Source organism: Anopheles coustani, chromosome 2, assembly GCF_943734705.1.
Source record: "Anopheles coustani chromosome 2, idAnoCousDA_361_x.2, whole genome shotgun sequence".
NCBI lineage: Eukaryota > Metazoa > Arthropoda > Insecta > Diptera > Culicidae > Anopheles > Anopheles coustani.
Window position 1 is genome coordinate 22,229,350 of NC_071289.1, and position 16,191 is coordinate 22,245,540.

General features: G+C 50.4%; 1 protein-coding gene across 1 annotated transcript in view; it reads right to left on the reverse strand.

Annotated features, from left to right (window-relative positions):
* Positions 1-16,191, reverse strand: part of LOC131266321 (uncharacterized) — a 117,110-nt gene that overhangs the window by 69,825 nt on the left and 31,094 nt on the right. Inside the window, exons 4-5 of the mRNA XM_058268787.1 lie at positions 11,522-15,582; positions 4,319-4,407 (exon numbers count right to left, since the gene is read on the reverse strand). Coding sequence (XP_058124770.1) covers positions 4,319-4,407; positions 11,522-15,582 — 4,150 coding nt within the window. The remainder of the gene's footprint in view (positions 1-4,318; positions 4,408-11,521; positions 15,583-16,191) is intronic.

A 16,191-nucleotide genomic window follows, 5' to 3' on the forward strand; every position in this document is an offset into this window, starting at 1 on the left:
GTGTGCTGTTTAGGTTGCAGAAGGAAGGGTAATAAAAACCTCATTTAGAAAACACGATTCGGTCTGCCTCCGGAGCCGCTTTCGATGTCGATCTGTATCCAACCGCGCGAAGGGATTAAGAAACACCCAGACGGTACGTGCGACCTTTTGACGTTGTTCTTATGTGGCGTCGCGAAAAATTCGTTGAAAAGATGAATTTTAAACAGCTCTCCACGGGACGCCAAGGAGCGTGCTGGATTTGCCAGTTCCAATCGGAACAGGCACACTGAAGATAACACACTGCACTGATCACCAACGAATATATCACAAGGCGTCACCCATTGCATTCGACGAACCCCGATTGAAATATGATCGTTGCCAGCGAGGGGCAGAACTTTATTTTATCACGTCGTTGGGACAACCTCCCACACGCTGATATATGGCGCGTAGTAACAATTTTTCAAACAGTAATCAATCACTAAACACCGCACGCACAAACACCGGTAAACGGATCACCGAACCGCCTTCACCGTTATGTAAGGGGAATCGAGAAGCTCACAATGTCGCGGAAAGACTATTCGCCATCCGCACCTTAACTCTGGCGACCAATTTCCGGCAAACTCTAAGCAGGCACCTCCTAAATTAAACTCATCACTCCCGACCATCCGACCGTTGAGTGCTGCGTGGAGTGTACGTGTATGCGTGCACCCTTATAATGACGGTGGACGACGGTCTAGTCAAAACTCCTAATGGCCTATTTTTCACATAAATTTGCGAATCAAAGCCCCTCCACAGACGCGAACCCCTGCGCCCTTCGAAAGACGCACACGCACGCACCAAAACTTCAACCGCCAACGGAACGAAACGAATCGCAAACGGTCGGTTCGAAAAAAGCACTTGCTCTGGGACGAGACACCAACGCGCGACTGATCGTGGGACACGCACGCAGCGACCGCGAGCTGATCGCGAATAAACGTCGCTTCTGAGTCGGCGGAGAAAAACGCCGGCTTAGCGCTTTGGTAACGCAGAGCGAGTCACACGTTGCACTACTCTCGGAAACAACGTGCTTGTTTTCTCTCAGTCCGATGATGGACGGTAAAAACCGGACGGGATGGACCATCTCTCCTCGGAGGATAGAAAGCGTGAGCGGATCGCGGTTTCGTTAAAAACGGCGCCGTGGACCGCGGCCGTTAATAACAAAACCTCGCGAGAAGCGAAGAGAGGCCAAGAGAATGCACCTGTGACCAGGCCACCGGGTGAACAGAAGACGCCAACAGTTGTACAGCATGTGCGTTTCGTAAGGTGCGCTGATGATCTCCGATCACCATTCATTGAAAAAAGCCCTGGTTCTACCAGAAAGATCCGAACGAATAACACTGATACTTATCCTAGGTGGTCTTTATCTGATTTAAAACATTATAGTTTGAATACACTGCATTCGGTGAGATTCTGTAATTTGATAATATTTTATAACTAACAGAGTTTCGAATCATATAATGCAACACTTGATTCAGTTGATGGAATGTTTCAAATCAGTACACGCCAGCTCTGCAAGTTTGCAGTCAAATAATGGATTGTTGCATACATTTCCTAGAGGTATGCAACTCTTCCCTGGATCATTTCAAAGATACATGTGAAGTTTATGAAGGGCTCTGTGGAACTCTACAAATGTCAAATGACAAATTACCGTATTTTTCTCAATTTTTAAGAACAATGCGTTTAATTCCTTAATATTTCTATTAAATGCCTCTTCATTTTCGTCAGAAACATCAGTATTTAAAACAAAGCCAGAGCCAGTATTTTTTCTCCTCATAGACATCATTCATTTCATTGGATATTCCACCCTTTTTACATGTTTTCATAGCGATCTTTTTTTTTACTCCACTACACGACCTGATAACTCAATTGCACACCTACATGACCTGAATGGAAAATAATTATACCCATGTATAAGATGCATCTCTGATTGTGGATACCGAATTTCGACAGAAAGGTGTATCACCTGGAAAAATACGGTACATACCTTTCAACATGTTCAACAAAAAGCCCATACCAATTAAAAACAACTATTCAACAATGGAACAAAACTCAGGAAAATAAACAGGCAACGGTTAAGGAAGAAAATTCAATAAAATAATCACATTTTCACACTCCCCAATATCCACAATTAGCGAACAGTCGGCGGTCAGCTTCCAATCATAAACTTGTCCCGGTATGGCCTCGAATCTCTCGCCGTACTAATCGCGAGACCATAAAGCGAGGAAAAGCCCACTTTCTTCCGGGCGTACACCAAGACCACTTACAAAAATACGTGTCGTCATAAATCCAACAAATGGGGGGAAAACACAATTATACTTTACTGCCAGCACCAGTTCACACCCATTCACGTCGTTAAAACTTAGCTAAAACTAGTCCAAAGCCGTACGTTAACGTTAATGTTCCGGCACGACGCATTCGCACTGGTGTGGTCATTTTTTCCGCCCCCTCCCGCAGATCCCCCTGAACACGTGCCCATAAACACTCTCTTTTCGCAAAGTGTAGTTTGAAGCTGAGTGGGTGAGTGTTTTTTTTTTCCTGCCCAAAAATCACGACCTTTTTGGAGATTGCACCCGCAGCTTCAGCATCGTTTCGACCATAAAACAACCCTCCGCAACCGATACACAATGCTAAAACAATAGACCAAAATAACGAAATCACGCGGCCAGTAACACTGATTAATGGAAAACCACACGAAAAATGTTGGAAAATCAGACCTCAACACAGGCACTCCCATCGGAAAAGGGGTACGTTTCGGGAGAGCTGGATGCATCATCGCTGTAGATTAATCTCAACACGCACCAAATACACGCCTGCGTGGTCCGAAATGGAGAAAAAAAAGATACACAAAAACAATGGGAAGCAAAACACACACCAAAGTGACAACATCATCATAATCGTGATGGTGTGCCGGACGACGGTGGGTAGTGGGGGGGATTGGAAGGCGAAACTAATTAAATTTCGTAATAAAACACCCGGACGGTGGTCGCTGCTCCGTTGGCCACGCAAGATATACGCCCCGAGGCGCCCCCGCTGATTTTCCACCGGACCGATGGGTCCATTAGAGGAGCCGATAAGTTTTGTGATTTATATTTGCTACTTGATCGGCACGCCCCTCAACCAGCGTGCAACGGTATACCTCGCGAATCACCCGAACGGAGGCGCATGGTGACGATGAACTTTCGCCTAGCGGAATCGGAGCGGTCATTCGAAAGGGGTTCTCTCCTCGCCGTCGATGGAGGAAGATGCCACGCTGGAAGGGGGAGTTGTTGGGTTGCGATAACGCACACTAGGAGGAGATGGCTCCGATGTTCAGTCGACGGACAGCGTATCAATTAAAATGCGAACGATCCTCGAACCGTAGCCGTGATAAGGCTCCACGGGGTGCCCAAAATCACACCATTGGGGAAAATTGTCCGAAAAGAAAGAAGAGATTTTCATGGCACAAGTTCGGTGGCGAAACTTTACCTTTTTCAGTAAAATTGAAGATGTAATCGTCCGGAATTATTTTCGAACGACTGAATGAAACTAAATAAGTTGTTGTAACGATGGGTACAATACGAATTAAATTAATACTGGTGTGATTACATCATATCCTTGATTTTACATCCAAAACACGGTCTCATCAAGTTAAACCAAACAATCAACATCCCTAACGGCCACCTTCACTTCTCGTAACAAAGTTTTAACGAAGCTTCTCCACGGGCGGTACCACATTCAATCAGGATAAGCTCATTAAGCCAGCCGCCAGGCATCGGTGGACGCCTCCCGCCCCGAAATTGGGGACTAATTTAATCCACCCCATCAAACCGACAACAGCTTGACGCGTGCGGGAGCGGGCCTGTACGACCTTTCCTGTCCGCTCGAAAATTTCCACCAACACGATCGCAGCTAATCCAATCTCCATGCTTCCTTCCGTTGGTAAAAGCTGACTGTGGCCACGGGGAAACTTTGAAGCCGAAGATGGCCGTCAACGGAACACCCTGTCCACCTACCGGAAGTGGGTACGGAGTGACCCGAAGGCTCAGATGGAAAACTTTGTCGTACCGCCTCGCGTTTTTTGGGATCGCCTGAAGCCGAAGCCGGTCGAGCTTTTCGAGCAAGCGCCGAAAGGTATGCAACCGGAGCTGCACAACAGCAAAAACCCAAAGCTCATGGTGATGGGTTTGAAACGATCGGTAAAAATCAGGGTTGCATTTTCTTGTAGGCGCTCGGGAAAAAAAATTTGCGAACCAAAAATTCAAACAAAACTTCAAACGATGTAGCCTGAAAGGTTTCCCGCTCGGAAGAAAGTTATACTTACGGGTGCTGGACACTTTTAGTGTTAGTTTCGGTGAGCCTCCCGAAAGGCTGAGATCGCTCAGCGAGCTGTCTTTGCTGTGTGTTCGTCCGCTAGAAAGACAGGAAGAAAAACAACCATCAGTATTTTCTCGAGTGAAACTGTGTGGTTTGCAGATTCAACAGTTTTAGAAAAGCGAACCAAACTTTTAAAAATGTATCAAACTCGTATCAAGGTTGTCGTTTTTTGCATAAATTCCTGGCTCCTACCCGCGACGATAAGTGGCGCTTCGCAGTTCGATAAGATAAGACGAACACCAACTTGTGCGGTAATGCATGTGCGGTAAAAGTGTCTGTTATTTTCCATTTCAATAATCGATTTACTCGTCATTTGTCATTCTGCCAGCGATAGTGAAAGTGTGTACGCGACTTGTGTACACATTTCCACAGATGAGTTATTGACACCTTCCTACCAACACCGAAGCAGTACCAATCAGCATAACCATTTGGAGCGGGCTGGAGCCGCACAGAAGATCGATGCAGACGGGCTATGAGCCCAGAATGACAAACGAAAACCGACGTCTACAAATAGGCTGACGGACACAATCTTCACACCTTATTCACCACCATCGTTAGGAGCGGTCTTCCACCATTGAAGGTTGGAACAATAAAAAACAACCTACCGAGAATAAACACCTCGACCACGATTATCAGTCATGCCGCGCCGACATGCGGCCGGTTTCTTGAGGGAACAACATTGCGATACAACGCGGGCAGAGTTGTGTACACAACCATGTCCAGGGCGGAACGGAGATAAACGGTGAGAAAATAAGCGTCCCGCCGCAAATGTCGACCATCTTCCGATGGACAATGGGTTCCCCGCATCGTGGCTCGGGCAAAGGGTTGGTCAAGAATACGCTACGGACATAAGGTACGTGTGACACCACAACAAACGAGAATGGTTATCCCCGCTTCGGCCCGGAATGGCCGTTACATTCCACCTGCTTGCGTCATCCAGAGGTACATTGTTTTTTGCCATTTCTACACTTCTCTTCCCTTTCCAACACGGGTCTGACGGTTAAGCTTTTCGCACTGTACGAACCTCTTGTGGCGATGCAAGATAATTTGAAGAATCCCCTTCACCCGTCACGATTGCTCGTTTTTGCAACCCTTACGAAGAACCCCCCTCCCCCGAAGAAGTTGGTGTGGTGAGAAGCTTTCCTCAGACCGACCGCAAACGCTCGGACCGGCAGTCAAGGTCAATTGGTGACGACCATTTATTTCTCGGCAAGTTTTACACCTCTCTGCACACCGGACGCCGCATAGACGCACGCACGGCTGACCGTACACCAGTCTCTGCCGACAAGGAACGACATCCTTTGGACGTTTGGAAAATGAAGAAGTTCCACGAAAGCCTCGCAAGAAATAGCTGCGTGTCTGCACGGCAGGACAGGGCTCTGCTCTCATGGGAGGGGTGGCTTTTTCCATTTTCCAGCGGTTTAAGCTGCGCTATCGCATTAAATCGATGTGAACAAGTCTATCGGACGGGTCTGACGTTCCACTAATTGGAAGCGAGCAGAGGCATTTTCCACATGAACCATAACGGCTTGTTTTTTTTCGGTCGAATGTTCGACATTTCCGCATTTGAAGCGTGATTTATAGAAGACTACTATTTTATTGAGGTAGTTTAAGGTCGTAAATAAACCTCGAACATTTCCAGTTGTAGACTTTGGGATCTCTCAGAATTATGAAAATTTGCAACAACGCGAAAAATGGAAAGGAAACTAAAAACATGTTTGTAACCTGTGCATAGAATAACAAAATCAACGTCTGCTTATCATGTACAATACAATCATGCTTCGCTTTGTGAAAGCTATCATTTATACCTGGAGTGGTGATAAGGAAACGAAGTGGTGATAACTACTGATATTTTCAACATCGACCGAGGCACACCTACACGGTGTAACAAAGGCTGCAAAATTCAATATCAGTACCATAAATTCCTATGAATAGACCTATCTTCCATCATCTAACGGTAGAACGGGTTATCGTTGAAAGCCTCCATCGACATCAACCCAATCCTTCCAATTTATAGACGGGCAAATCCCAGCTTATCCCCGGCGCACACATACAAACCCGGTGCCCCAACAGACACATTGTCAACAAATTTCCCTCAACCAAGCACCACAGGGTGTAGGCCATTAGAATGGCCGTTTTATCGTGTCGCGGTTTAGATACACCTCCCCACACGCTCTCTCCCTCTTTATGTCTTTTTTCCCATGCGAGAGTCCGCTTTAATTTCCTTTCAATCGCTCCTCATCATCGGGTGGCAGGTGGGTGGGTTGCTGCATGGGAAAACCACATGCCGGGACCGCAGAGGCAATATTACAACCACCTCCCGGTGAATCACACATACACCCTCGATTAGCAGTAAATCAATGGCCTCGACGATGCCGGTTGTTTGTCCTCTCTTGTCGCAGGATCTAACCGTATCCCATGTCTAGGCTCAAGTGTTCGGCCGAACCGATGCCCAACCGGCCGGTACAATGTTACATAAATCTAATTTTATTACACCTGACCGGTGCTATCCAACACGAACTCAGGCCGGAAGCTGTCCTGTCCCGCCGGTCGATAGTCGTATTTCGTGCAGCACCTGGACGAGGCTATCCCAACAAAACGAGCCGGCAGTGTACGCCTCGGTCAACAGTTTTCCAATAATTTTCAACAACCAGCTTCATCCTAGGATTTTCGAAATTCGAAAACTGAAGCGAGGAAACCGATGGTCAACTACGAGAGCCTCCCTGGATCAGGTCACTGTAATACGAGGTGTGTGAAAACCGATGTCCGGTGGCAGAGAATGGGAATTTATTGACCAACTGGCGGTCGACTGCAGGTGGAAATGCCGAAGGACACCCTCTTTCCGGGAGCCATTTTGTAAAGAGGATTCGCTTCGACCGCTTCGAAAGCAATTACTCATGGATCGCATGCTAAAATAAAATATATTTGTTACAATTCCGCACACATCTGTTACGATTACACCCGCCTTAATGGCCTGCATCGGTGTGCTAATGGGTAATTGTTTCCTTCTCGTCATTAAGTCCCACAAATACCCAAGCCGCTGGTGTTTTAAATCCACATCATTTCAACCATTTCTGTGCCTACAATTGTGCCATTTACGCACTTAAGGAACCTACTGAATGGGCGATGAAATCAACCGCCCGTAGGCAAAGCCGGACTAATAAAGCGTGTAATCCACGTCCATCAACATCATCACTCTCGTTCCGGCTGACAGGCGTTAACTTGACGGGTCTTGACGGACGGCGCCATCAGCATAAGAAAGCGTGGGCGATGCGAAGTTGGTGTACAGTTTTACTTTTTCTTACACATCAATGAGCGGTTTGAGATCCACTGGGTACATTACACACGGGTCAGTTACATAAAAATGTTGATTAATCAATTTAAATACCGAGAGGTGTTGATTATGGGTCGTTTTAATGTTTGGCCTACAATTAATTGGATTGCGGAAGAAGGTTTTTATCGAGTAAGGCACAAGGTTTCAATGGCTTAAATGCATAACCTTCTTCCGGATCTTAACGTTATCTATAGTAATAACTTGTATAATGCATATACCAGATGTGACCCCAGTAAGTGACGTTTACTCTCCGTCATCACCTGTCATTAGAGATCGATATAACGGTCTCTTCCAACTTGATCGTCAAGGATAATGGACGCAAATAAAGCAGAAACCACACCACAACACATTATTATATGTATGAATATTTTTGTATAGTCTAATTTCTCAAGTTATTGGTTTTATAGCTCTTTATTATATTGACCTTTTCATTCTATTTTTTCTCTCTAGTTTGAAAAAACTCATATCAATCCGAAAAAACGCATGCCATACTACATGTTCCCCTAGTGCTTCTTTCCACATTTGTCCCGGGTCAGGGAATCAAATCAAATCCACACCATCACCGTCATATGTCAATCAAATCACTCCGATTCCAATTCCCAACCGTCAATCCCGCGGATTCCCTCATCAAACGCCGCACACACGAAGAGAAATGTTGCATTGGATCGATGGGATTTTTAATTCGATTTTTTCGTCGTGTGTTGATTCTCGGCCGTTATGCATTCTCGCGATTGAAATGCAGTGCACCATGCAAGGCACCTTCGGTTCGGCGCAGGTTCGACTTGGTTCGGATGCAAATCGATGAGCATTATCAATATTCATTAGATTTAATTGACCGCTTAATGGCCCCCCCGGCCGGCTCCGTGTGGTCCCCGAGCCACTTCCCAGAGCTTCCAATGGAATTGCAATCAAATCTGAATTTCTTCCTCTTTTTCGCGATGTGTGTGTGTGTGTTTTTATATTAGACCGGATGCTCAATGACCCGGCCAATGATTTAAACGATGCTTTGTTTGATCGATTTTTGTTTTTCCATCTGTTCCATTCGTGTCCAGCAACAACAAACAAAAAATGGCCCGATTGCATTCATCGCCACAACGTGCTTGTAAAGTACAATCAGCCACATTTCCACTCAGCTGTTGAGCGATAAGTGTCGAAGACGAAACAAAGCTACGGCTTTCGAAAGAGAGCACCTTCGGGATAAGATTTGAATCAATCCCCAGGCCAAACGAAGCCGATAGCGCCACGTGAAAACATGTGCTTAAAATAAACAACATTCTGGCCAGGGGTAGGATGCACCCTTATCTACTGCCGTATTTTATTCTTATCAGCACCGAGGGTGACCCCGTGCGTCACCTACGTGGCATCGAGTTTACGTATAATCAACCTAATTTTCAATCATCCCTCCAACCAACGTGAGGCAAAATCATCACAAAATTTCACTCCAAATTAAACACGCTGCCACTGGGGAAATGTTGCTTGTGGTGTCATTACTAAGCCATAGCAAACGCAAACAGAGCACCGTCTTCCAACTCGTTCGGGAGAGAAGAGAAAAACATGATCAACGTTCGAAAACATTCTGTTCAAACAAAGAAAACAACGATCTTGCTTCATTTTTTTCGATTGGCCTAGCGTGATAAGGATAGAAGAAATTCAAATACAATGAAACCATCGACATTTTGACATCAGCATCCGTTTTAATTCGTCCAGGTTACATAGTCTCTTCAAAGGTTAAACATTACTCCGAAAAGTCAGGATTCCTTGCTTCCCAAACCATTACCGAAACTGTTTGATTAGCAAACAAACCGAGAAGGGGGCCACGAGAACTGTTGCCACGAGATTAAACTCAACTTAACCCGGGTAATTTAAACGGCTCACCTTACCTACCGTCGCTTCACCATCGCACCCCCAGGAAAAGAGTGGTTCTTGGTGGAACATTGATGAGTCAAAGAGCAAATAAATGTGCCAGTTTGAGGAAATGAGCACACAGTCTGCTAAATAGTTCACTGAGTTGTACGTTTTCTTGGAGTGTGATATTTTTTGCTATTTTTGATGACACAAATTTGCCAGAGAAAAAAATACCTGGCAAACCCTAGAACCACAGACAGCAAAGCGCAGTAAAGTTGTGATTTTTACGATAATATACCATTAACGATTTTGCTCCCTTCGTTAGAAAACGCGTCGTTCGCGGCGGAACACACCCTGGATCGGTGCCAAACGTTAGGAATAAAGAAAACAAGGCAGACACCAGAGCCATTAAATATCAGTCGGAGCAGATAAAACATTCAAATACTCCCGGAGCCGGCAACCCGTACGGAACGATGCCCGATGCTGAAGGTATGTAAATTGTGCTACCTTGTTGTGGTCGTGGCCGTCGATGATGCCTTCGCGAGATGACGCAATTGAGCCCGGGCACGAACACATCCGAGATGATCGCACCGATATCGTCAAGCCCGAGAATTGATGCTAAATGCACGCCACAGACACTCGGGTGATGGATGAACCCGCGCGGACGGAGAACCTGATGACGGGGCGGCCAACGAGAATGATCCGAGCGTCACATGGTACGAAGAGTGGAAGAGGAAGAAGGCCGAAATCCGCCACGTAAAACCGGTCTTGTTTTATTGTTATTGAACCAGGTTCTTATCACGTTTGCGAAGGAGTGTGATTTTCGGACGGCGAAACTCCGGAGTCTCCGGTTTCCAAAACAAGATAAAATATTCCGGTGGTGTGATGGTCGCAGGTATGACACTCAACTCAAACGTGTGAACCTGCTACGAGGGTGGAGGCATTACGTGTTTGCAATTCACATGTCTGAAGCAAGCATAAACAAAGTCTTCCAAAAGTATGTACGTTTTAAAAAATCGTTACACGTATTTATCACAAAAATGACGAAAATGGCGCCTGGAAAAACGGTAAAATACAACACATTCCACCCAACGTCAAGGCAGACACCATTACGGGGTGATCGGAATACTCGCTGGCCCGAAATAATGTTCGATTGTTTTTACCCGCGACTGACTGATCGATTGCGTATGAGCTTTCGGACCTGACGGCGGAGGGAGTGGTACGTCAACTCTTCGTTTCGGTTTCCAAATCGACATTCAACGGCAGGCAGCGCCATCAGCGATACAACATCAAACGCTTGAACATATCTACGACTTCATCGGCAAACCCTCCTTCCACCCCTCCACAACAAACCAACCACCAGCATGTGCATACATCGGAACCATCGGAGCGAGAAAAGGATGGACAAAAGTGAATGAAGGAAGAAGGGGAGAGATATAGGTGGAGGGACATCTAAAAAGCCAATATCAACAACTATACTAACAACTTTCCGGAGTAGATGTCGAAGATAATGATGATGACGGCGACGGTGACGATGATGGCGTAGCCTCCGGACGGCTTTTCGATAAAGTGGCCGACAAACGCAGGTTGCAGATCTCACACAAACACTCTAACGAGTCGTGCTAACCTTTCCCGCGGCCCAAGATGTTAAACCTCCCCCCCTCCCAGGTGGAGAGGGAAGGGCGACCAAGGCGTTTGAGCCGCTTTACATAACCACCACAACCTGACCCCGAAAGTGCAGCGAGATAGTGCGCGGCTCCTCAGAGGAACCTTGCTGCCTACTTGCCTTCCCCTTCTCTACCCGATTGATTAACGATCGACCCGAGAGATTCGTTGCGTAGTGCGAGCGCACGTGAGAAACCTACCCAACCATGGGTCGTCGTACCGAGTCGCACGCGTGTTGCAAAACAATGCGAGGGCTAACAACTACGGCGGAGGTTTGCAGCTGAGTATCGCTTCCGCAGTACTTACCGTTTCACCGAGCCGGAGATCGTCCGCTTGCCGGGCGCGGAAGTGCGGCTGGCAACACTGGCGCTCTCGGACGGTGGGCTCTTCAGCGACGAGGTGGCCGGGGAGTCGCGCCTCGACACCGACACCGAGGACGCCACTTTCGCCCCGCCACAGCTTATCCGGGACTTGACGTCACTAAAGTTGCGCTTCATCACCGCCTTATTCTCCGCGATCTTGTTCATCACCGCGTCCCACTTGTTTGGGGTGTTCGATTTCTTCGCAAAGCTCAGGTTGGAACTTCCTCCGGTCGAGGTAGCGACGGGAGTGACCGTACTACCACGTGGCCCACCACTAAGACACACCACTCCACCGCTGGCACTACGCGTGCCCATCACAACACCGGTGCAAGGACGCTTGTTTTCCTGATCACAATCACCACCGGGGACAGCACTAGCACCAACGCCGTACGCGAAACTTCCCCCATGCTGCCCGTCAACACCCGAGCCACGCGGCACGGGACTCTCCGGAGAGTCCTTCAGAAGGCGCGTCTTAGTTAGACGCTCTACGCGCGACACCGATGACAGCTTCCCGAGGGCCGCATGCTGCTGGTGCTTCCGGAGCCCACGATTCGCTTCGTTCTTAAGCTGCTTGCGGGACGTGGAGGAGCCGGTTCCGATGCACGTCGATTTCTTACCGCTACCGCCACTACCGGGTGTCTGTGCGCTACTAGCGCCCGAGCAGCAGGCGTCCACATCGCGACGCGCAACATCGCTTCCAGCGGTAGCCAGTGCGACGACGACGCTACCACTACCAGAACCCGCGCCGTCAACAGCTGCTGCTGCTGCTGCCGGGGAACCTGCGACACCAATATCACCAACCGCGTCGCCGCTACCGCCGGCGGCAATCGGCGTCGACGTTGCAGCGCCGGCTTGGTAGTGGTGATCACGTTGACATCCCGCGCTGCTCGGTTCTCCCGCCGGCGGGGAACCTCCGCTCGCTATCGTGCCGGAACGTGCCTGAGCATTGTCGTCGTCGTCGGTGAGGTCGACACTGGCGCACCTCTTGCTTCCCTCGTGTCCAACTCCACTAACGCCGGCATTGTTCTGTCCGCTAAACGATGCACCGCCGCTGCACGACGGATTCAACCGGATCGTCTCGTTAGCCGACTCGTTCTCCGACTGCGCGGGACACGGTCGGGCAAAGTTCTGGCTGTTGCTGCTACTGATCGTATCGGTCGAAGTGTCCGGACTCATGTCGTCTGTGCGCTGCTCCTCTTCAAAGATGGCAGCCGCCGCAGCCGCAGCCGCCTCCTGCTGGTCATCCGCACGCCGCTGCACGAGATCGTCATCGGCACGATTTTCCACGTCGGTGAAGATCCCGCTCGACTCCATGCACGAGTCCTCGTTCTGCCCACCGTCCTCATGGCCGGCCGCCTCGTGCTCGTTGATCGCGTGGAAGAGCGCGTTCGCACCCTGTCCACCGGCGGCTCCCAGCTGCCCCCCGTTAGCACCACCGTACAGTTGGCCATCGATGATCTGCGCCCGCCGGGCGTCACCCCGATTGAACACGTCGTCCGCGTCGCTTTCGGTGAAAAAGTCCGAATCGGTCATGGGATCCTGGCGGCGGGGGACCGCAGCAACGGCCGCCGCCATCAACGGCTGCCAGGCGCCTCCACCACCGTTCGCCGACTTCAGCCGTGGCCCGTTCGAAGGTGAGTGGTCCGCGCCACGGCTCGCCGGCCGGGACATTTCCCCGTCGCCCTGGTACCCGGTGTCCAGACTCGTGATGCTTGTGATGCTCGTGATAAAGCTGTTCGACACCTTCGACGAGGTGGCCGATTTGCTCATCTGGTCCGTCTTGGGGTCGGAGTCGGCCTGGGACACCTCACTAACGGTGGCTCCCACGTTCCCTCCACTTCCGCTGGCCCCGCTCGTGCTACCAAATCCTTGCGGTCCTGCTCCGGACATCAGTAGCAGCTCCGACGGGAGCATAATGTCGGACATGTCCGTCTTCACGCCAACCGGATCGAGCGGCAGCTCCTCCGGCGAAGGTGTCTGATCGATCCGACAGTGGTGCTGCAACGCGCCGTGCTTGTGATGGTGACCCCCGATACTCCCCCCACCGTGGCTCGTGTTCAGCTGCAGCTCTAACCCGGCCGACGTCGCATTCGCGTTGTTCGTATTGTTCGTGTTGGTGGTGGTCGAGTCGAGGAACTCCTTCATCTGATCCGGCGTCAGGATGCCGAGGCTTTCGTCCATCTCGAACGAGCCCTGCTTGGTAAGCGAACCGACATGCCCAAGCGAGGCCGTGGGCGACTTCATGTGAGCCGGTTTCGTCAGCGACAGCGACGAATCGCACAGCTCGATCGAGCAGTCCAGCGTGCACTCGGTCAGATCGAGCCCGAACGAGAACCGCTGCTTGGACGGGATGGCCGTGGGACGCGATTCCGACTTCCGCCGCATCACGACGGCTTCTTCATCCCGGTCCTCCTCCTCCTCCTCCCGGTGGCTCACCGGTTCCGGTTCGTCCAGGCTGAGATCGAATATCTCCTTCCCAGCGCTAACGTCCGCCTCGACGCTCGTCTCCCGCTGGCCAAGGGCGGCGGCATTCAACCGGCGTCTCTCCGCGGCATAACCGTCCACCTCGTCCTCCTCACTGTCGGCCCCGCGTTCATCCGACGGCACGAGCGTTCGGTCCTGGGCGCAACTCACATCCAGCAAAAGCATCGTGCTGTTCGGATGACTTCGGGCCAGGGGCGTTCCACCATCGGTCACCGCGGGGATCACCATCGACTCCGAGTGCAACGTTGAGCTTAGGACCTGCGTTCGGTTTGGCTTCGAGGCGCCCGTTCGCTCGACCTCACCGAACTGCATCAAATTAAGCGATTCCTCCAGGTTGAAGGTGAGTCTGTTAGCCTTGTGTTTGGCAGCCTGCCGATCCTCTCCCAGGTGCGTCCGAAGGAGCACACTATCCCCGGGCCCATGCTCCCCGTCCGCGTACAGCAGCTCCTGCGTGATGTTGGGAATGCTTTGCGTGACGTTCAGCAGTCGCTCGTTGACCATGGTGGAGTTGAGCACCGGAGGACGTCGTACCCGGTGCTGCCCGTTCTCTTCCTCCTCCTCCAGCAGCATCTCCCCGGTCGATGGCCGGCGGAACGACATCGTTCTCGTGAGGTCAAAGAGCACGGGCGAATCGAGGCTTTCGGTGCTCTCCCGACGGAATGTTCTCGTTAGACCGAGCGCGAGCGGCCCGTTCACGGAACCAGCTGTCACGCTGCGTGCATGCGTCTGGTCCATCACCGGCGGTCGGGGACGCTGCACGAGCGGATCATCCGACGGCGAGCTGAGGGACTCGCGGGACGACTTCACGAAGGTGCCACTGCGCCGAAACTCGTACGTTACGTTGCCATCGCGCTGCAGCGTCACCGTGGGTTCGTTTCGAACAAACGTCGAACCACTGCCGCCCGCTATGACCACCGTGCTGTTTGACTCAGTCGTCGCCGGGACCTCCGCCGGTTGTAGGGGAGGATCCAGCAGGTTATCGGTACTGTGCGCCCCAACCAGCTCGAGAGACTCATCTACCAGCATCTGAACCGTCGCGTCCGGTCCACCAGCACCATCGTCCATCGTGTCCACCGCGTCATCCTCATCGTCATCGTCACTGGGTATTGCAAATGCCCGCCGGCAAAGCTTTATATCATCCAGCCGCTCCGTCGTCCCGGACCCAGCGAGATCCAACTTCTTCAGGAACGGTGTACCACCAACCACCCTCGGCGGGGGTCCTCCTCCCACCGCGCCCAACCGCAGCTGTGCCGGAGCCGGTGTGGAAGCGGTCAGCGTTGGAAACGGGCTCGGTTCACCTCGCGCCGACAGCTTATCGCCGGAGTACGACCGCGCGATGGAAATGGCGCCCGAACGGGCCTGAGACGGAGGCCGCAGGAAGCCAATCGGTGTCGCCGGAGGTTGCAAAGGTCCCGGCCGCTTTGCCGGCAGTCTGGAAGAGGCAGCGAGCGCTGGGACACGAAAGCTGCCCGGCACCGGAATGCGACTGCCGACTACGTCCGGCCGAGGAATGCGCGAGTCCTGAAATGGGGAAACACGAAAAAGATATGAAATACAATTAGCTACAGAGTATGCTTCAGGACTACGAAATACGGATCACGCGAAACGAAGTGACAAGAGGCTTAGGCACCTCGCGAACCCATACGACGGTTATCGTCGCCGTTTGAAGTCACGTTGGCGAACCAGGTGACTCGCTGACGAACGGTTATTCCGGTCGTTTGTTGCCTCATTTCAACAAGGTGATTGCATTCTAGCCAGCTGCTCGCAAGCAATCGATAGAAGCGGCTGGAAACGTGCTCTCCCGAAATTATGAATACAATGTACTGGATTTTATTTTCTTCTACTGAAAAATAAAGCCGTTTCAAAGTTAATGTTCAACATCTGCAAACGTTCCCGTGAAAGCAAACAAATAAATATTCAACCAAAAATTTAATTTACTCCTCCTCCTCCTCCTCGGAGGAAAGCAACAAGTTGTTCATCATGATTCCCTGGCTTGCGCACTGTAAAAACGACGAGCAAAAAGTAAAAGTTTTATATGGAGGCCACTTATCATTTTGATTAGTTCTCTTCGCAGTTCATATGTTTCTTTGCCACGCTACAGAAAAAAGGCTCATAAAACGCAACAGTCGT